Here is a 21,725-nt window from a genome sequence, read left to right on the forward strand (position 1 = left end):
CCTCACCTATATGGGGGCGGGCATATGTTGTCCCGACGGTACCTAAGGCAGAAGCCTTGTGTGGCAAACACAGGACAGAGCTGCTCAGGGTGACATCGGGAGGAGACGTGGACTCCCCGAACGTCCACGGCCCCCTAGAGGCCCGACCCCCAATCCCAGAAGCACAGCTTGACGAGCCCATGAGGAACCCATCGCTTCTTTTTAGAGCAGGGAACACTGAGGTTTTGTCCAAGGTCACCCAGAACTTGGAGGGCAGAGCCCGTGGCAGGTGGCCTGAGACCTGGCATCTGTCCACAGAGACACGTCTCCTGTTGTCGCCCGGTCCCGGTACTGAGGCCCCGCGGGGCCTGACATGGATGTCTGGGTCTACCCTGAGCTTTCCAGAGCCGTCTGCGGGGCTCCCGGGAAAACGCCGGCCCTTGCTCCAGACAGAAGGTTGTGCCCTCCGGTAAGAAAAGGGAGGTGCATGCACTCACTGGGCTAGAGGCCCTGCCCCCACCTGCCCTTGGAGAGTAAGGTCTGGGGAGCCCTGTCTTCCTGCTCCTTCCAGGGTTCTAAGACCTGCTCGACCACGTAGCCCCTCCTTCCTGGGAGACATTCCCGGGCCTCCTCCGGGATCTCAGGCGGAGGTCACAGCAAGGGATCGAGCGGGAGGATCTGGGCGGTAAGGAGGTTGAGGACGGAGTCTGGAGGCCAGGGTTCCCGGTCCAGCTTGGCCGCGAACCAGAAAAGGATCCCTAGCCATTCCCCCGGGGGTGCCGCCCCATCCCCTTGGTGACGTCAACCCCTCTCCTGGAGTTACCAGTGGGGAGACCAACCACCAGGAAGTTCTTCCTCATCTGCCCGCAAGAGTCGAGACCACGTTCACGGACAAATCGAGGGTCGTGTTTCCCTACACACCCATTTGACAGATGGGAAATCTAAGGACAGGCCAAGGGAACGGAGGCTTGCTTCTCCGGGGTAGCTGGGCATAGCCCCTGCACCACGGGCCTCACTTGGCTTGGTCCTAAGCTGCTGGACGAGCCCGCTGATCCCAGCGAGACCACATGGCTGTCACCAGAATTGCTCAGTGAACCCCTCCCTGCTCCAGTCAGCTCCATGCGAGCAGGAACTAGGTTGGCTCATTGCTCTGAGTCCAAGTCCCCGGAACCTTCCCGCAATGTAGTGGACGTTTACCTTTCTCGAATAAGCAGATGACTTGATATGCGTAAGGTGCTGTCATTGACAGAAACCGCTTCTGTCCTTGATCTTTGTGGATGCGTCCATGCCTGCCCTCAGCACCCTGTCTGCTCCCCGCTGTGTGCACGCACCTGGATCCCAAAAGCGAGCCCCGGACCCCACCCAGGAGGTGGTACGGCCTCTCACCCACAGCCAGCAAGGGGGAGCGCCCTCCCATGGCCCTCCTCACCCTAAGAAGACACGTAAGCCATATTCACCAAGGTTTTTAACCACGGTACACACACACACACACACACACACACACACACACACATAGAGTGAAGGGTGGGGGCCCTGGAGGACCCGCACACGTATGTCTCCTGCACCTCCCGCCGCCTCGGTGCTTTTGTGGGTTTGCCCTGGTTCTCTCGGATCCTGCTCCGGGCTCCCTTGAAGGCGTCAGGTCTCCGCCCGAGTCCCTGGGTCACCCACCCACCTCTCCTATTAGGAGACATGCAAATGCACACCCTGCATTTCTCTCATCTTCCTCTCTCCTCCCAGACATCGGTCATCAGATTTCGGAGTCAAGAACACCCCTTGTGTCTTCCCTCACCTGTCCTTCCACCCAGCTCTTCCCAGGCCGGCCCCGAGGAGGTCCTCGGACTGGATTCGTTTCCTGGCAGGTGGGGGTCAGGGGACAGAGGCAGACGGTGCCGGTGGGGGCAGGAGAGGGCCGTGGCCCACACGCCAAATGCCGGCTTGTCTGCCAGGGCCCTCGGGCTGGGTGAGCCCCGCCGGATCTCCTCTTTCTTCCCGGGAGGCATCCTTGTCCTGAACGTGCACCAGGGAACCTGAGTGAAGAGACGACTTTGCTTTGAGACGAGGGGCGGTGTGGCAAGGGCTGCAGACGACGTTGGCCTTGGATGGGAAAGCGAGGCCGGCCACGCACCGCTGTCCCGTTCAGGTCCCTCTGGCACCTGAGTGCACCTGCAGCCGGAGGTTCTGGTTCCCGGCAGACTGGCCGTGTCCCCTGGTGCCCCCGGTCCCTCCTCTCTGCCTGAGGACTCTCTCCCAGAGACAGGAGCCCGTCACAGCTGTCTCTGGGGATCTCTGCTTCCTCACCTTGTCACCTGGGCGGCCGGTCCCCAGAGCAGAAACCTGCCCCTCTGAAGGTGACCACCGCTGCCTCCCTCGGGTCTCACTTGCCCGAGTCCCTCCCCGGGACGCCCCGCATCTCTGATGCCTGCTCCCTTGGGGGTCGCCTCCCTTGGACTGGGACGGGTCTGATCTCCATCCCGGGGAAAGCACTGGCTTTGGTGTAAAATTTGGCCCAGAGGCCTGTGAACCGTTCTGGCCCTGGGTCGTGAGGGATGCTGTCCCCTCTGTGGTGTGACCGTCCGGCCTTCTGCATCTCCCGGTTTCTGTTTGGGCCACGGGAGGACCAGCCGTGTCCCTGTTGGCATCAGACTGTGGCGTCACAGCACGCACCTGGGTCTCTATCTCCGACACTTGCCCTCTTTTACTGACACAGCCTCTTGTATCCTCGTGATATCCCCTCCCCTCCCCGGTGGAAGGCACGTGTGACTGGTTCTGAGGGAGAGAATATAGCGATGGGTGTCGCTTCCAAGCTGGTTCATGAAAGCCTATGGTGTCTCCGCGTTTTCTCCAGGGTCCATTCTCTGGCTCTGTGTCAGTGTGTGCATCTGTGTGTGTGTCTCTCTCTGACGAAGCAAGAGCAGATAACATGAGCTGCCCCAGGAGGCCCAGGGCCAAGAACCTGCAGAGGGTCCGGGCTGAGACACAGAAGGCCTGAGACCCCCCAGTCCCAGCCGAATCCTGCCAAGAGTACGTGCCCGGTCGCGGTCTTGGAGGCGGACCCTGCCCCAGTCGAGCCTCAGCTGAGGCTGCAGCCCTGGCCTCCTGGGTGACCGTGGGGCTGAGGCTCCCAGCCGAGCCGAGCCGGGAGACTGGTACAGAAAGTGTGAGGTGGTCCAAGTAAGGTGAATGCGTCCCCCAGCACAGACAACAGCCCATCCTCCAGGCTGGGGGCAGGGCCCGCCCTCCTCCCTCCCGAGCTCTCTCCGGCCACACTGGCTCCTCCTCAGCTCCTCTCCGGACAAACCCTCTGTGCCTCCGAGTCTCTGCAGCTTTGCTCGTCCCCGCAGCACACTGCTTGCAGACGTGTGCGGGACTGGCTCCTCTTGTCCTTCTGGGTCCCAGCATCAGGGCCACTCTGGAGGCCTGTGAGACCCCCCCCCCCCACCCAGGGGCCCCTGGCCGCCCTCCTTCACCCTGCTTCATTTCCCGACAGTGTTGGTCTTTCCTTTCACACGGATTCGCTCTTGTGCCTTGACCCACCTCCCCCTCCGGGCTGTGAGCTCCTGGAGGGCTGGGACCTCGCGGGCCTTTGACTCCGGCCCCCGGGCCCAACACAGCCCCTGCTCAGGGTGAGAGGCACAGGAGCTGAATGGGTCCAGAGAGGATCTCAGAGTCCCTACCTGCCTCTGAGCAGCTCACGCTGTGCACATGCAGACTAATAGTAAGAGGTACATGTTGGGTTGGGGGCAGGGGACGCCCAGCTTGACCCCTGAGCGTCCCTTCCCGCTCCAGAGGCTTCACTGAGCACAGTGGACACAGCCTGCCCCCTGGTGGTCAGCACCGGCATGACAGTCCCAGGCTTGGAAACCAGAAAACAAAACACACACCTCTGTTTGGATGTAGTCAAGGCAGCAGCCCTCCCTGGCCCTAGGGGGGCACAGGGGCAGGACCTGCGGGCTCCAGGGGCGATGTGAGGACTTCAGAAGCCTCCTTTGTCCCCCGTTCCACCTCTCCCTTCCCGGTGCCCCGTTCATTCCTAAGGCTTTCCCACCCCAGCCAGGGCACTACCTCTGGAAACCCTTCCTAATGAGGCCCCGGAGCTCCTACAAGGAGGGTCTTGACCTCGGTCCCCACACCAGGGTCCGCTGCTCGGCCACGTGCTGCCCACCCAGGTCCTCAGTCCTCCAAGCCCCCAGGCTGCTCTCTGCTCAGAAGGACCTTGAGGGAGGAGAAAGCATTTTCCCAGGACCAGGAGCATCTTGGGGCAGGGGTGGAGGTCCAGGGCCAGCAGACAAGCCTGTGGACCCTTGGGACACCACGTCTATGCAGCCCAATTTACACAGGAGTAAGCTGAGGCCTGTCCCGTAGCCCCCTCTCAGTAGGGGGGTGTCTCCTTCTAGCTCCAGGCTGGTGGTGGACACAGGACCCCAAACCCCGTCTTCTCCGGTTGCCCCAGGGAAGTGCCCAGCCCAGGCAGCCCCCTTGGTACCCTGGAGACCCCGCTGGCCATCAGGCAGGCACGTCTCCCCACCCCACGTATGAGCCCTGGTCGTGCTGCTAGCCCACTGGGCGCCCCTGCCCCGTGGCAGAGCTGCCTCCAGTCCCCTTCTTCTTGCCCCGGTGTCACCTTCCCCCTCCAGGGTTTACTCCCCTTGAGCCGCTGCCGGGTGGTCAGTGTGCGTGTGTGTGTGTGTGTGTGTGTGTGTGTGTGTGTGTGTCTCTGTGTTTGTGTGTGTGCTTCCCTGTACGGTGTGGGGACATCCAGATATAACAGCCCCACCTCGTATGGGGTTGATAGGGATCCAACGGGATCTCAGGGGTCTCATTCCCAGGATGAACCCCAGGGGAGGACTGAGTTTGGCCTAGGACGGAGACCCCCACTGCTTGGAATCTGCCCACCTCACGTATCCTGGGCCGGTCCCTGGCCTCAGTCTCCCACCTGGCCCTGAGGTTAGGCGTGGAGTGACGTCAGCGTGGACAGGGCCCAGGCTCTCCTCCTGGGTGGATGGAGAGGAGATGTGCCACGCACACAGGCCTCCCTAGCAAAGGGCAGCCAGTCCTCGGCCTGGCACGGCTGTGTGCCCTCCCCGGGGGGCTCCGTGCCTGTGATTCCGTGTGCGCCCTGCCTCCAGACCGCTGCCCTGTAACCCCAAATCCTGTGAGCCCTCGGATCAGCCTCACCCCATCCAGTGGGCTGCAGACTTGAGGGCCGGGTGGGTTGGACACACGGGTACACGAAGGTCGCCGAATGTCCCTATACCGTCCCAGCTGTCACAGACCCCACGCTCCCCCCCAGGGTCCAGCTGGGTGCACGGCCGGGGCAGGGGGCCTGGAGGAGATGGTGGACACCAAGTATGGGCAAGGAGAGGATCGGCCTGTCCCCTCCCGCCTCCCCCTCCTTCTCTCCACCTCTTCCCGCGGTCTTCGTGCCAGAACCCGGGACACAAGGGGCAGCCTGTCCCTGGCTGCAGCCCTGGCCGGTCAGAGGGGCGGGAGGGAGCCCAGGAAGGAGGGGGCACATCGTGGGGATGTCTGAGTGTTGGGGGTGGTTAGAGTTGCTAGGGACTCCCCGGGGTGCTCCCTGACTTCACCCCTTCTTATACATGAACTGCAGCCCCGGGATCAAGGGCACTCAGCTCTGAGTGAGCAAGTCCAGCCATGAACAGGAACAAGGGACTCAGTCTTCACCCTCATGGAGCCCTGCCCTGACCATCACAGGTCTTGTCCTGGGTTGGGATTCCCCCAGCCAGGTGACCCCCGTGCCTCCTGCTCACCTTCCTGAGATGGGAGTCACAGACCCCATTGTCAACGAAGAAACTTAGGCTCTGACACCCACCACGTGAGCTTGTGGGTCACAGGGCTGGGACATGGCCCTATTGTGGGTTTTTCTCACAGACAATCCGACCCAAAGCCTGAGATCGCACGGGAGCCTGAGGAGGCTCCAACCCTGGAGATGAGGACGTCCTGGGTGGGGGCCATGGGAGGGGCGGTGGCGGCAGGGGCCTCTGAGGGGCCGGGGCTCCGTGGGCTCCCTGGGGGAGGAAGGCCCTAGGGAGGCCGGAGTGGGGTGAGGGGTGCCCACGGGGGAGGGCGTCTGCACCAGCTCACGCAGGGCGCCGGACGTCGGGCCAGGAGTCGGGGGTCACTGCAGGTTGGGGAGGGTGGGGATGCTCTGCCTCTGTGGCCCCCAGCTGCTGACCGTGGGGGAGACTCCGTCCCATCGCTTAGGCTGTAGGCTCGAGGGCGGGGTGGCGTCTGGGCTTCACCATCGTGTGCGGGTGCCTGCACACAGCAGCAGACAGACACGGGTGCTGACGCGTGCGGGGATGAGTGAATGGACACCGGGCTGCGGCTCCCATCTGTCGCTGTAAACAGCGGGGCCCGCGTCATGCGGCTCTGGGACGGTCCCAGTGAGTCAGCGAGATGTGAAGTGTTATTCCTCACCCGGCACAGTTTGAGAGCTGAGAATCCAGCAGGGGACGGGACGGGGTGTGTGCGCATGGAGCTGACCGGAGCGGGTGCCGCTCCAGCCGGGCACAGACGCCAGAAATACGTCGCTTGCGGGTGCTCTCGTCGGCCCTCCCTCTCCAGCTGGGGACGTGGTGGCCGCCGGCCTGCGGCAGAGGGAGTAGCGGGAGGGAGCAGAGTCCACACGGTCCCCAGGCGAGGGGCAGGGGCAGCACAGAGCTGACGCGGAGGGGCAGGGAGAAGCGCCCAGGGCCTGAAGCCTGCCCGTCTGAACAGTTGTGTGGGCTAAGCAGGTGACCTCTAGCGGGTCAGTCCCTGGAGCCACGACACTGGGGCGTCCGAGGGCGATGCCGCGGAAAGCCAAGCACCCTTTTCCCAGATTGATGCCTACTCAAACGCCCAGGACCCACCTGGGAGCCAGGGGAGGTGGAGGTCAGCGGTGGGATTATGGGGTGTCTCCGGGCCCATCACTGTTCTTTTTCTCATTTCTAACATCCTGTAGGAAATATGCCAGTAACTGGAACAAGGTATCACACGCGATGTCTGCAGAACACCCTGTTGTAGATTTTCTGAAACAAGATCCTCTACAATTAGGGTCATGGCAGACGCTGGACCCCGGCCAGCACCCCGGCGGGAGACACCGTGGCTGGCGTGCAGGGTCTGGGGCGGCAGGGTCGCCGGGCAGGGGCGGGGATGTTGGGGGACGCACATCTCCCCCGGAAACCTGCTGTGTTTCTTGGGTCTCAGCCCTCCCCGCAGTGTCTACATTTTGTATTCCACCTGAAACTGGCCCAACCTTTCGTTCCAGAATTTCACATGGCCAGTTAAAGCCGTGACAGAGGAGTGAGCGCACAGGTGTTTCCTACAGCTGCCCTGGGCCAGTGCCCACCTTTCCTGGCTTGTTTCCCAACTGTCCCTGAGGGTCTGAGGTGGAACCACCTCGCTCACCCAGCCTGGGGGCAGTGTGGGCTCTCAGCAGGGCTGGAGGGTAGCAGGAGGCAGGGGGTGGGGATGACGGAGGCACGGGTGGGGACACTCGGGCAGGACTGGGGCCCTCCAACCAGGGCTGGGGAGGAGACGCAACCTGGGGCAGGGGAAGGGAGGCTCGGGCTCAAATCGCGGGCCTCTGTCCTCACTTAGTCGCGTCCCATGCTCACTTCCATGCTGCTTTCTGCATTGGCTGCACCAGTTTACTGTCTCGTACAATTTCTTTCTTGGTACTGTGCTTGTATCCTGCAGCCTTGCTGAACTATTTTATTACTTCTGGAAGCTTTTCTGTGTATTCTGTACGATTTCCTGTATACCCAGTCATGTGGTTTGCAAGTAGAGACGGCTTTCCTTCATTCCCTCGGACCTAGATGTCTGCTATCCCCCTTTCTTGCCTCGTCCACACGGCCGAGACCTCTAGGACAGCGTGGGCTGCTGCCGGGGGCTTGGGCCTCATCCGTCTTGCTCCTGACCTCAGGGCCAAGGCTTCCAGTCTTTCCTCCTTTCTGGGTGACGGGAGCTGTGGCTGGTTCGCAGGTGGCCTGTAGGAGGGCTCATGAAGTTCCCTTCTGTTTCTGCTTTGAGCGTTCGTATCACGAAATGGTCTTGGATTCTGTCAAGGGTTTTCTGTACTCAGTGGCGATCGGATTTTACAGCAGATTGAAAGCCACAAAGTCGTGTTGCTTTCCCTCTTCTTCTGTGTTTCTCCTCACACGAACACACAGAACTTCTCTGGAAGCTCATCAGGATCCGGATGGCAGCTCTTTGGTCATGGTTATCCTCGTTCGGGCCGCTGTGTGCCTGGGGGTGGGCCCGTTCAGAGGACACGCCCCACAAGGGACAACTAGAAATCAAAATAGTAATGATAATCTTCCAGGTGGTGGCTGCCTCTGGCATGCCTATGCCATAATTTCCACTTCTCTGTCCCGACTGTAGAGTGAGAATATTTAGCATTAAAGGAGATGACTGTACCGGAAACACAGCATGTCAAGCATGTATACTAACGGGTAATGACCAGGAGGCAAAAACCCCTGCTCACCCGAGATGCCTGTCAGAGGGAATACAGCATCATCTGTACTGACTTCCTTTGTGGAAGTCCATATTCCAAAAAGACCGTTTCTGGCTTGTTTTCTGAGGCCTCGTGTCGGGAGGCCCGCTATTCTCTTCCGGGAGTCTGGGTGCTGACGGTGTTTCTGGCCGGTCACACTAGCGGCAGTTCTGAGCCAACACTGTGGCCTCTTCCAGGTAAGAGGGCTTGGGGGGGTCACCTGTGTCCTCAGCCAGGAAAGCATCAGCCACGCTCTTGTCGGCATTCCCAGGAGGTGCCCGCAGAGCCCAGTACGCAGCGCGAGGCCTGGACCGGGGAGGCACTTTGCACGCTACGTGGCGCTCGGTCTCTAAGGCCCGCGAGTGACAAAGACTCTTAACGTGGGAATGGGAAGGCAGTTTAGCGCTGTGGTAGTTGACGTTCTCCAGGTTAAGCTCCAAATAAAGAGAGTGAGAGAGTCATCCTCCCTCCTAACGTAGCACAGCTGTCCCACGTACAGTTCAAACCATACGAATCCTCTCCCCGAGGAGGATGCTGAGCTCTCAGGGGACGTCCACGCTTGTCTTTGATATCCTGTGACTTACATCCTATGATGTGAAGTGAGCCGTTATTAATGCATCTTATGTTACACGATAAGAAGACAAGGAAGGGAAGAAAAGAAAGGTATTTGATATTCACACATACGGTCTACAGGTGAGGAAGACGCCCTGGGGTGGATCCTCGGGCTGGGGCTTCTCTGCGTGGCGCTGGAACGTTTTCTGGTTTTGCAAAGGCACGTGGATAGGCGCTCTTGTGGCCAATTTTCTTCCTCTTGCGGGACCAGTGCCGACCACGGTGCCGGCTCGACCCCCGGCTCCAAAGCCTTAAGGGCCAGCTCTTGCCCCAGCTCTGGTACCGAATCTGGAGTTAGAGGCGTCTCCAGCACAAGCCCAGCAGCAGATAGAGCGGCAGGTACGGAGCGCGGGCCGGCTCTCTCACCTGATCCAGTATCAAGTCCAGAGCCGTTGTTCTAACATCGGCTCACGTGAGAGCCCCGGAACCACAGCCAGCTCCAGCACCGGCTCCAGGACCAGCGGAAGGGCTGGAACCAGCACAGGCACCCGCGGTATCACGGGCTGCAGAGACAGAGGCAGCTCTGTGGTCAACCGACTTGCCAGGTCCGGCACCAGCCAGCTCTGGAGTCTGGTTGGACTGACATGCATTCCAGAGCAACGGACAAGGCGGGAGTGAACTAGACCTGGTCCTCATCGCTTCCGGCAGCACGACTAGAGCTACAGGCATCTCTAGGGCTGGAACCCTCTCCAGAGCCAGCGTCAGCACCGGAAGTGGCCTCAGCGCCAGATCCCGCCCTAGAGTCAGCTCTGGCACCGGCTCAAGAGCTTGAGAGACCTGCAGAGCCAGCCAGCTTCCGCCGAAGCTCCAGACCCAGAATCAGTCTGAGCCCCGGCCCCTGCATCTGAGCCACTGCCACAGCCGGTTGTTACCAGCTCAGAACCAGAGCCAGAACTGGCTCCAGAGCCCGAGGTCAAGCCACTTGCCAGCTCGAGTCAACTCCAGGTCCGGAACTGATTCAACTGCCGAGATCGAGGCCGCTCCAGCTTTAGCTCCAAGGTCAGAGTCGGTGTTCTCCCACCAGCCAGCCCTGGCTCCATGCCGGCTGTAGCGCTGCCTCCAGAGACAGCGGCCGCTCTCTCGCCAACTGCTGTGTCAGCCCCGGTGGTCGTTCCAGTGCCCACGTTAGAGAGAGAAGCTGCTCGAGCCCCATGTACCACCAGTACCAGGTTGCAAGGAAGAGCCAGCTCCAGCATCGGCTCCAGCATTGGCTCCAGCATCATCTCCAGAACTAGAGTCAGGACCGAGTTCAAGGCCAGAGCCTGCGACAGCAACAGTTCTCATACCGGGTCCGGACCAGAAGCCCCCACAAGTGCCAGCTGCTGCACCAGCTCCAGAGCGAAAGCTGCCTTGGGCACCGGTGGTAGACACAGAGCCGATGCCACCTCCGGACAAAGAACCAGTTCCGGCACCGACATCCCAGCCACGTCCTGCTCTGGCACCGGCTCCATCACCGCCTCCTGTGCCGGAGCCCGTGTCCGCTCCAGCGCCGGCTCTAGTGTCAGCGTCCGCCCGGACACCGGTTCCGCAGGTGGAGCCAACACCGGGGCTCCGACCAGCTCCCCCGCCGGTTTCCCCACCAGCCGGAGGGCCAGATCCAGGACCGGCAATGCAAGCAGGGCGCCCGGCACCGGGTCCGGCATAGCAGCAGCGAGGAGAGCCAGCTCCGAACCAGAGCAGCTCCAGCACCATGGACAGCTCCCGCAGCGGTTCCATAATTGGATCCCCTGGGGACTCTGGCACCAGCTGTGTCGCTCGCACCGGCTGCATGGCCAGCTGCAGTTCCAGGGCCAAAGCTGAAGCCGCTTCAGCACCCACTCTGGAACCAGAGCCACAGTCTACAGCAGAAGCTCTAGCTTCAGCTCTAGAGCCATATCCGGCTGCAGAAGCAGGTCTGGGTCCTCTCTGGAGGTGCCTGCGGCTCTAGCACCTTCCCTAGAGCTGGAGCCACGTCCAGCACCGCATCTTGCCCCAGCTGCAGAGATGGGGCCGGCTCCAGCTTCAGCCCTGGGGCCAGTTCTGGGATTAGAGCCCCCGTTCGAGCCAGAGCAGCTCCAGCACCAGCTGTGGAACTACCCATACGAGTGTCCACGCCTTCCTCAACCGCCACCGTCATGGGGGCCGGTATGGGGCTGGGGTCAGGACGGTCCTTGCTGGGCCGGTCATCCCAGGTACCCTGGTCACTCCACTCAGAGCTCGCCTGCCCGATCCCTCCTGGAGATCATAGTCCTGGGGGCTCTGCACCCCCGTTTTCCCAAGCAAGGCTCTCAGTGGCCCAGGAGTCCATGGAGGCTGAAAGCCGAGGCTTGTACCTGACAAGTGATATAAAATTTGACCCAGAAACTCCACTTGACCGCTTGTGTCCTGAAAAAGGAGAGATTTATGCACACGGTTGATCACTTGAGGAAGCTGGGAGTGAAAACTCACAAATGGCCCATGTTCCAGGGCTGGGGCGCTTTGGAAATTCTGATGTGGGGACACAGGATGCAGAGGAAGAGACTTGAGTGGCCAGCACCCAGCCCCGGGGAAAGCTGCTTCGGGAAGAGCACACACCTGGCACCCGCCTCACCCCACACGCTGCACCAGAGTTTCTCCGCTGGTCTGGGACGAGCCCTGCTGGGGGAGGGTCCGCGCCTGTGGCTGCGGATGGGGGCTGCGCTCTGTGGTCCCAGAGAGGGGAGCCGGTCACACTTCTCCCTGGGGATCGGCTGGGGCCTGTGCTTCCTCACGTGGTCACCTGGGCTGCCGGTCCCCAGACCAGAAACCTGCCCGTCTGAAGGTGACCAGTGCTGCGTCCCTTGGGTTTCACTTGCCCGAGTCCCTCCCCGGGATGCCCCGCATCTCTGACGCCTGCTCCCATGGTCCCCAGCAAAGGTCCCCTTGCCTCTACGGCTGCAGGGGGGCGGGCGGGATTGTGGCTCGCCCCTGTCCAGGGCTGACCTCTGGTCCCCCACTCAGTCCTGTCTGTGTCCTCAGACTCAGGGTGCAGGACACCCACCCAGAGCTTGAAGGCAGGGCCCTGCCGCACACAGCGGCCTTTTTCTTCTCCCACAGTTTTTAGAGCTTATGGTCTAAGAGATGAACCAGGACTTGAACTTGAGAAGTCCCTGTTTCTTTTCAGCCCAGATCCTCAGTTTCCACTCTGAATGGGTGTGGGGTGCCGCGTTTAAACTGTCCCAGGAGCCTTGGATCCCAGGAGGGCTGATCAGGCCCTCTGATCTGTCTCCCCCTGTGGTTCCTGCATTTGAGCAAAACGCCAAAAAGTCCGAAGCCTGCAGGGCTGGCTCGGGCAGTTTTAGGACACCTGCCCTCTCCGTACTGGCTCTCCTCCAGGTTTCCCTAGGTGCCCTCAGGGTTTTCCAGCTAAATGTCTGTCAGCAGCTCCTGGGGGCTCTGGTTGTTGGGTACTGCCCAGTAGCAACAGCGCCCTGTCCCCCTTTCCTGGGCACCACCTGTCCCGCTTCCTGGGCGCCACCTGTCCCCGCTTCCGGGGCACCACCTGTCCCGCTTCCTGGGCGCCACCTGTCCCCGCTTCCGGGGCGCCACCTGTCCCCCCTTCCTGGGCGCCACCTGTCCCGCTTCCTGGGCGCCACCTGTCCCCGCTTCCTGGGTGCCACCTGTCCCCCTTCCTGGGCGCCACTTGTCCCGCTTCCTGGGCGCCACCTGTCCCGCTTCATGGGCGCCACCTGTCCCCCCTTCCTGGGCGCCACCTGTCCCGCTTCCTGGGCGCCACCTGTCCCGCTTCATGGGCGCCACCTGTCCCCCCTTCCTGGGCGCCACCTGTCCCGCTTCCTGGGCGCCACCTGTCCCCGCTTCCGGGGCGCCACCTGTCCCGCTTCCGGGGCGCCACCTGTCCCGCTTCCTGGGCGCCACCTGTCCCCCTTCCTGGGCGCCACCTGTCCCGCTTCCTGGGCGCCACCTGTCCCGCTTCATGGGCACCACCTGTCCCCCCTTCCTGGGCGCCACCTGTCCTGCTTCCTGGGCGCCACCTGTCCCCGCTTCCGGGGCGCCACCTGTCCCCGCTTCCGGGGCGCCACCTGTCCCGCTTCCTGGGCGCCACCTGTCCCCCTTCCTGGGCGCCACCTGTCCCCCTTCCTGGGCGCCACCTGTCCCCGCTTCCGGGGCGCCACCTGTCCCGCTTCATGGGCGCCACCTGTCCCCCCTTCCTGGGCACCACCTGTCCCCGCTTCCTGGGCGCCACCTGTTCCCCTTTCCTGGGCGCCACCTGTCCCCGCTTCCTGGTTGCCACCTGTCCCCCTTCCTGGGCGCCACCTGTCCCCCTTCCTAGTTGCCACCTGTCCCCCTTCCTGGGCGCCACCTGTCCCCCTTCCTAGTTGCCACCTGTCCCCCTTCCTGGGCGCCACCTGTCCCCCTTCCTGGGCGCCACCTGTCCCCCTTCCTGGTTGCCACCTGTCCCCGCTTCCGGGGCGACACCTGTCCCCCCTTCCTGGGCGCCACCTGTCCCTGCTTCCTGGGAGCTTTCACGGGCCAGGCGCCGAGCTGGGCATGCTGCGTGCATTTTCTTAACACCCACTCTTGCCCTGTAGGAAGCTGCTGCTCTTTTTCCCATTTCACAGATGAGCTCACTGAGGCCAGGGCCAGAGAGGCTCAGCAGAGCTGGAAGTCAGAGCCTTTCACGAGAGGCAGTGCCCTGGGGTCTGGCAGGCGCCTCCTGTGCCCAGGGCTGCAGGGTGCCGGTCAGTGTCCAGTGAGGGCCTGGGGCAACCTCTGTGAGTCAGTGGTCCTGGGCAGCGGCCCCCACCCTGCCTGAGTGTGACCGGGTCTCCATGTGTAGCCTGAAGAGGAGACAGGAGGACACTGTGGTACAAGCTCGGGCCCTTCTTTGTCTGCCCCAGCCCTCAACCAGGTCTCTTAGGAGGATCCAGTCCGAGGTGGAGGCCCCTGTGGGTCTGGAGGCCCCTTATGGCCCCTCATTGTGGCTTCCACGGGAAACGTATACCCAAGGAGGGCAGAGGGGCAATTGGAATGAAGGTGCCGTGATGTCTCCAGATGTGTGGGCCCCGGCCGCCTTGTGGGACAGATGGCAGGGCTGGGGAAAGACCAGTAGGTCCCCTCAGGTCCATCCCAAAGGAGGAGGGGCGGGCGACCCCATTTTTCTCCTTTGAGCGAGTGGGGCCTGGCCTGAAGTCAGCTGGGGACAGGCATCCTGCTGGCCTGTCACCCTAAGAAGGCTGATCAGGTGACACACGACCAGATACCACCCAGGCCATTTCTCCTTGTCCCTGGGGCTCTGAGCTGTACTCAGAGGGACAGCAGAGGGTGAGGCACAGAGGTGCCATGCTTCCGGCCTCCGCTTACCGGGGCCTGGGGGTACCCTCCCCCCTCCCCCGACTTGAGCCAAGCCGTGGAAGGTCAGACAGTGTGTGGGGCATGGCCGCCACCTGGGTCTCGGGGACCCGGGGACACTGGCCCCCCAAGGACACAGCCATCCCTGTGGCATCTTTTCCCTACAGAAGCCTCCCCTCAGGACACCTGCTGTTTGCTGGGCGGCTCTCATTCTCCCCCAGGAACCCCCCGGCCCCTCGCCACAGACCTGCCCTCTCAGGCCGCCTGCTCCTGGGCCTGCGTGCTGTGCACACTGCCAGCAGGGTGGCCCAGGGTCACCCACAGGTTCCAGGGCCCTGCCTTTCCTGCCCTAGAGGGGCGGGGGCGGGGGGCAGATGCCGGGCTTGGCTGCTTTCCTTCTCTGTCCCCGGAAGGGAGTAGGAGCCGGAAACAAATGCCCCCCCCCCATCTGCCAGTTTCTGCCCAGGCTCCGGGGCAGTTTGCCTGAGAACCTGGCCCTCTGTCTCTTGGTAGATGGTTTCAATGGCGCCTGCACTCGGCATTGCTCTGAGCGTCTGGTTTTGTCTGTGGCGGCTGCTGCGTGAAGGGGCCAGAGCAGCCCCGCGTCTGTGTGACAGGGTAGCGACTCCTGGTCTGTCCCTCTCGGTGTCCGGCCCTGCCCCCCACCCCCCACTGGCTTCAGAAGGGGGCCCCAGGGGGTGGGGGAGGGGCTCAGGAACCCTGTGACACGCAGGCCAGCTGCTCTGCCAGCGAGGCGGGTGGCTGAGTGCAGGGCCTGCTCTCTGGCCCCGCGGGAAGGGGGCGGGGGGTGCGGCGCCACTGCCTGGCCGAGGCCCCTGCTAGGGCCGGCCTTGACGGAGCCCCGCTGGGAGCCAGGTGCTATGTGGAGTTCAAGTGCAGTGCCCTCTGGCGGGTGGGTCCTGCACGGGGACCTCCAAATCGCTGCCACCAACCTGGGTGTTTTGGACACGGACTGGTTCCCAGCTGGGCCGAGTTGTGGCTCAGAAACCCTGGAGAAGGGCAGGTGCTTCCACTCGAGCCTCGGCCTTTGCAGGAAGCATTCTGAGCCCTGAGAACGTGCCTGGGTGGTGGGTCCCCAGTCCAGCGGGGGGACAGCTGGTCCCCGAAGCCTGTCTTCTCTGACGCCTCTTCCAGGCAGGGAAAGGGAGAGTGAGCCTATGGCTCAGCTTTTCTGCCTCAGGAATCTCCCTTCCTCGGTGGAAAGGCCGGACCTCCACGTGTCCCGGCTCTTTGACGGGCGTGGGCGTGGGAGGTGCCGCTCGGGGTTGGGGTGACCTCCGCCTGTGGTTCCCCCTGGCTTCCCAGAAGCCGGCTGGCTCTCTCTCTGGAGAGAATGTGATCGCAGTGGCTTCCCCGTTGGCATGGTGCCCAGTGTGGGAGGGCGGCCACAGGCCAAAGGAAGTGGCTTCCCGAGGGCAGCCCCCCCAGGGCCCTCAAGGGTGGGCAGGAGGCAAGAGGCCCAGGCGCCCCATCACTGCCCCCAGGGGCGCAGTGGGGCCCAGCTTAGGCCAAGGGCTTCAGGGAGGGCACTTTCGCCTGGGTCTTCTGTAAGCTGCAGCTCACCTCGGGTCAGGGCAGTGACCCACACTCCCAGCTGCAGGTGAGGACCGGCAGTGTGGCCCTCTGCCAGCTGGAACCTCCCAGCTCCTCCCTCAACTCTCAGAGGTCCCCTTCCCACTGCGGGCACGCCCTTCCCTGGACAGGGGCAGGTGGGAGACGGGGCTGTGAGGCCGGGGCTGACGCAACTAAGTGGCCTTAGCCAGGGCTTGATGGTCACGGCCCCCCAGGCCAGCCTGTTCCATGGAAGGGGTGGCTGCCCCCTAAAACCAGGGCATTTCCTCTCTGGTCCTGGTCCAGGGAGCAGCCAGAAGATCCCCCTTTCTACAGCCCTGTGATTCTGAGTCCCGTGAAAGCCCAGTCCTCTGCCCAGATGCCTGCACCGTCATCATTTTCACCCCGTCCCCATGCACGTGATGATGGACACAGAAGGGGAACTCCTCTGTTACCCAAGAAAGGGCCCGGGCTTGAATGAGCAGAAAGGGAAGGAAGTGGCGTCGGATGTGGCCTTCGGGGATGCCCCGCACCTGCCCCAGACCCGTGATGCTGCCTCCGGGGCTGGGTCCGTAGGAGCTGCTGGGTCAGCCGAGGGGTGGGGGGGGGGGGGGCACGATGATGATCTGGGGAGACATGACGAGGGCCTGGGGCCCCAGACCGTGGGGGAGGCACCTTCCGGGTGGCACGAGCAGGTGGCTGGGGGTCTGGGAGCCTGGGGACTTGTCTCGCTCGTACCCAGCTTGTGGCTGGTGGAGTGGGAAGGGGGCGAGGCTGGGGGTGGTGTCCACCTGCCCCGAGACTACTCCCGAGAGCCCTCGAGCCGTCGGCCCATTTAGTCCTGGCCTGGGGATCTGCGTGGACACCGGGCCTCAGCTGCGGACCGGAGGTTCATGAGGCAGCCCCTGACGCCCCCGCCTGGTGGCCGGGCACTGTCTCCACAGAGCTGCACGCAGGAGATCGGCGAGGAGCTGGTCAACGGGGTCATCCATTCCATCTCCCTGCGGAAGGTGCAGGCACACCACGGCGCCAACAAGGGCCAACGCTGGCTCGGGGTGAGTGCGGGCACGGGGGCCCCCACCGCCGGGACCCTGCGGAGGCCCGGGGGCCAGACGCCGCTCGGCGACTCTGTTGGGTTCCCTCCCAGGGCCTTCCTGCCTGAGGGCCCACAGCCCCCCCTCCCAGAGGATCATGGGCCTTCGTGCCCCCCCCACCACTGTCCGGTCCTGGGCTCGGCCGGGAGCATCCCTCTGCACGTGTTTGATGAATATGAAAAAAGACGCTCTTTGGTAAAACATTTATATTTAAAAAAAATAGTTTTAATGTTTATTTATGAGAGAGAGAGAGCGAGAGCACACACACTTGTGCGGGGGGGAGGGGCAGAGAGAGAAGGAGACAGAGAATCGGAAGCAGGCTCCAGGTTCTGAGCTGTCAGCACAGAGCCCGACGCGGGGCTCGAACCCACAAACCGTGAGATCGTGACCCGAGTCAAAGTCGGATGCTCAACTGACAGAGCCACCCAGACACCCCCCCCAAAAAAAGACCCTTTTCGAAAAACACAACAAAGGCACTTTTCTGCTGTTTTTACTTCACGTTAGGCTGCAAGTGATTTTGTACGTTGCCCCAGTTTTTCTTGTTTTAATTCCTGCCCCCGTTTGTGTCAGGGGCCGTGAGCCCGCCCTTGCAGACCCTCAAGCCCTTCCGCAGCACCTCGCTTAGAAGGGCTAGTTTGACCCAAAAGGGGCGGAGGCTCAGGCTACTATATAACTTGCGGTCTCCTGGGGCACAGCCCTGTGACCCCTCCAGGTCAGAGGTAGGGCCGGACTCAGCAGCACAACATTCCAAAGGGGAGGCCCGGTCGTCACGGTGATTCACCCTTTCATGCTCTAGGACCTGGTCTTGATTCCTTCCCACAGCTTTCCCCGGGGCTGCACTGAACATGCTGTATCTCTTCTCACCCCAGAATAAGCCTCTGTGTTCTGGTCTCTAGAATGGGCAGGTTTTGCCAGGGCTCACGGGAGTGATGCTCCTAATACAAGGAGGGGCGGTCGTTTTAAGTTCCCCTAACAGAATGGCCAGAAAGTGTTGGGTTAGTATTTTTTAGCCCTCCCCATCTCCAATTCCACTTTTTTTTTCAATGCTTTATTTTATTTTTGAGAGAGAGAGAGGGGGGGGGGCAGAGTGCGAACGGCAGTGGGGGGCGTTGGGCAGAAAGAGGGAGACAGAATCGGAAGCAGGCTCCAGGCTCTGAGCTGTCAGCACGGAGCCCGACGCGGGGCTCAAACCCGCGGACTGCGAGATCATGACTTGAGCTGAAGTCGGATGCCTAACCGACTGAGCCACCCAGGTGCCCCTTCCGATTCCACTTCTTGAGCTGAGAACCTTTTTCTGCTGGGGGCACGCATGTCTGTGCCTTTGCCACATGTCACTGAGCACTTGGGAGTTCATGTGAGCCCCTGTGTCCCACCCCAGTGTGAAAATGAGTCAGCCCTGAACCTGTATGAGACCTGCAAGGTGCAGACAGTGAAGGCCGGCACGATGGAGAAGCTGGTGGAGCACCTGGTGCCCGCCTTCCAGGGCAGCGACCTCTCCTACGTCACCATCTTCCTGTGCACGTACCGAGCCTTCACCACCACCCAGCAGGTGCTGGACCTGCTGTTCAAAAGGTGAGCACGGCCCCCGCACAGCACAGCGGCTCCCCGCCCCCTCCTGGCACCTTTTTGAGCCTCAGGTGTCTCGTGGGAACCCTGGGTGTCAGGAGGGCCACCCCACATGGGGTCGTGTCCCACTGTTGGGACAAGTCCCCCACCCTGTGTCCAGCCCGTGGAGGGGGTTGCCTGGGGCTGCCGTGCTTCCTCTCTGCCTCCAGCCTGGGTGTCCCGTGCCTGGGGCAAAGCTGCTCTCGCCCTCGATTGTATATGGGGGACCCATCCTGGGGGTGGCCAGGGAGGGGTCCCCGACCCCCTCAGATGTCTGTACGGTGCTGGCTGGGCGTCGTTCACTCAACAAGTGGGCACGGAGCCCCTTCTAGACGCTTCGCATACCCCAGACCAGACGCTACCCTCCTGGGCTTCCGTTCCCGTCCAGAAGTCAGCCAGTAACCCTAGACATCATAGCAGATACGGTAGATGTGATGCCCTCACGGCCTCCTCTAGATACGGATGCATCCTTCCTTATTCTGACGAGGACGGCGGACCCCAGGACCAACTGAAAAAGTGAGCGGACTTGGGAGCCGATGGGAGGACCCCCGTCTCCAAGGTGGGGGACATCTAGAGCGGGGGCGGGGGCGCTGGGCAGAGCCACGGCTCCCACACGAGCTGTGATTCCTGCTGGAGGGCCGAGGGGCAGGGGCCTCTCCTGCAGGAGGAGAGGAGTCAGACAGCCGTGGCTGGGGTCCTGGGCCCTGGGGAGCAGAAGAGAGGCCGGGGGCTGAGGTTGGCCCCTGAGAGAGTGGGTCCCCCCCACAGCCCACCCCAGCCCTTCCTGCCCGGCCCCGACCCGGGGTCCCAGGACGGAGGTGTGGGGGCCACCTGCTCACCCATCGACCTCACGCGTCAGTCCCCTGAGTCCAGCTGCCCGGACTGAGAACAGTGTTCCTGAGAATAGTGTCTGTGGGGAGAGGAGACCCCCAGGCGCCTCGGAGGCAGTACGGCAGCCATGGGTGCAGGAGCTGGGGACGAGGGGCCATGAGAGCCCACGCAGGCTGGGCGGGAGGACGCTGCCTGTTCCCTCCTCCTCACACACTTACGCAGCACCTACTGTGTGCGGCCAGGGCAGGGACAGAGCAGACACGGCAGCCCTCCGCCGTCCTGGAGTTTACGCCCCCGGACAGACAGGGGAGGGGCAGGCCTCCCTGAGGAAGGCAGGGGTGCCCACACCATCGATGGAGGGCTCCCTCCTGTGGGGACGGCCAGGCCCCCGCCTTCTGACCGGACCTGCCCCTGCCTGGACGGCCAGTAGCGGTGGGGGGGGAGGGGGGTGCTCAGGTGGGCCTGGCCTCTGGATGGAGGACCCCCAGGGGCGCCGCAGGGGGCCGTGCGGAAGGAAAGGCCGGCCGCTGACTCTGCTGCCTGCCCCCCCTCCCTCCAGTGCCATCTCCTCCATTCTGGGCACCTGGCTGGACCAGTGTTCGGAGGACTTCTGTCAGCCCCCAGACTGGTCTGTGTCCCATCTGGAAGCAGCAGGGGGTGAAGGCAGAACGTTGAAGACGGCCGGGCAGGGCTGTGATGCGTCCGGGCCGGCTGCCGGTCGCTGTCTTCGCAGAGCAAACTCAGGAGATCGGCAGGAAGCTGGTCAGCGGGGACGCCTACTCCCTCTTTCGACTGAGGGGCAGGTGCATGAAACCACCAGCGTGGGCCAGTGTGGGCTCAGGACGAGTGCGGCCACCGAGGGGTGTCTAGATCCAGGGACTGGAGATGGCCAGGAAAGTCGTCCTGTCCAGATGCCACCCAGGCCGCCCCAAAGCCCTCGTTCTCCAGACTCGGCCTGAGGGGCCGGAGTCCACGGAGGCCGAGCTGAGGGCCGGAAGGCTGGCGGTGGACGCATATGGGTGTGTGGGGCCGGGCGCTGCTGGGCCAGGCAGAGAGGGGCCCCCGGAGACTGGTGTGGGACCAGGAGCTAAGACCGGCCTCAGAGCACCCAGTGGGGGACCGCGGTCCGGAAGAGGTCCAGGTGTGGGTTCCTGGGCAAGAGCTTCTGGAAAAGGCAGCAGGATATTCCTTTCTTCGGAAACGCCTGTCTGGAAGGCAGGCATGTTGATCTCCTCTTGCATCATCTCCGGAGCGAGCGGTGGTTCCGGCCCCGGATCCTCTCCGATCTGAAGATGGAGATTCAGCTGCAGAAGCAGCAACGGAACTGAAGCCGCATCCAGAGCCGGTGGCATTTCCATCAAGACCAGGAGTCCCTCCTCCAGACCAGGAGCCGCCTGCACCCAGCGGCGCCCGCCTTCTGCTGTGGCTCCGGGAGAACCCGAGCCAGGGCCCCACCCACTGGGAACGTAGACCCGACCTCTGCGCTCGATCTTGCAGAAGACCTGGAGCCAGCTGGGCACCCGGCAGCCCTGCAGGGAGAGCCTGTCCCTGCCCCCCTCCGTCCCTGCCCCTGCACGATCCTGGAGCCAGCTGGGCACCCGGCAGCCCTCAGGGGAGCTCCGGCTGTAGAACTACCCTCAGTGCCAATGCCTGATACACATTTTCAGCCCGATGCCCCACCAAACACTCCTTCCTCTCCCCTGTTATGGTTTCTGTTTTGTGTTTGTTTTGTCTATTTTTGTCTTATGCTGTTTTCTACTTTAGACTTTAAATAAAATCACTTCTTTTAAATTGTGCCATTCCTGAGCACCGAGTCCACTCACAACACTGTGCAAACACCACAGAATATCATTGCAGAATATCTCAGTCCCCAAGGGACACCATGTACCCGGAGCCCTCACTCCCCGTTCATCCCCTCACCCAGCCCCCGGGAAGCCCTAAGCTGCTTTCTCTCCCTGTTCCATTCCTTACCCTGGATGCTTCCTATAAGTGGAATCTCAACACAGGTGCCTTGTTTTTAATGAAATAACATTTTTGTTATTTGAAAGGGAAATTCCCCTATGGATTAAAGATTAGATGTAAAACTGGGTCCCTTTTAGTAAAAATGGGGACAATCTTGGAGACCCCTTTTTGTGCTGTGACACCACAGCCTGACGCCAGCTGGGACACGGCTGGTCCTCCTGTGGCCCAAACAGAAACCGGGAGATGCAGAAGGCCGGACGGTC

The 21,725-nt window shown here is 62.4% G+C and overlaps 1 protein-coding gene across 1 annotated transcript; it reads left to right on the forward strand.

The window, feature by feature from the left end:
- The first annotated feature begins 16,599 nt into the window (after positions 1–16,599).
- On the forward strand, positions 16,600–20,459 carry LOC147575134 (ral guanine nucleotide dissociation stimulator-like). Its single transcript, XM_086683957.1, has 4 exons — positions 16,600–17,025; positions 18,443–18,636; positions 19,126–19,185; positions 20,060–20,459. The coding sequence occupies exons 1-4, from the start codon at positions 16,864–16,866 to the stop codon at positions 20,457–20,459; spliced, it is 816 nt and encodes a 271-aa protein (XP_086540083.1). The 5' UTR covers positions 16,600–16,863.
- The last annotated feature ends 1,266 nt before the right edge of the window (positions 20,460–21,725 follow it).

This window comes from Puma concolor, chromosome D4 (genome assembly GCF_028749965.1).
Source record: "Puma concolor isolate L17-30 chromosome D4, mPumCon1.1.hap2, whole genome shotgun sequence".
NCBI lineage: Eukaryota > Metazoa > Chordata > Mammalia > Carnivora > Felidae > Puma > Puma concolor.

What these genes read in the sequence shown, in the direction of transcription:
- LOC147575134 (XM_086683957.1), top strand. Translation starts at nt 16,864, where the DNA reads ATGAGGCAGCCCCTGACGCCCCCGCCTGGTGGCCGGGCACTGTCTCCA. An exon ending in AGGGCCAACGCTGGCTCGGG is followed by an intron (nt 17,026 to 18,442) that starts GTGAGTGCGGGC and finishes GTCCCACCCCAG; the next exon opens with TGTGAAAATGAGTCAGCCCT. An exon ending in CTGGACCTGCTGTTCAAAAG is followed by an intron (nt 18,637 to 19,125) that starts GTGAGCACGGCC and finishes GGCCTCCTCTAG; the next exon opens with ATACGGATGCATCCTTCCTT.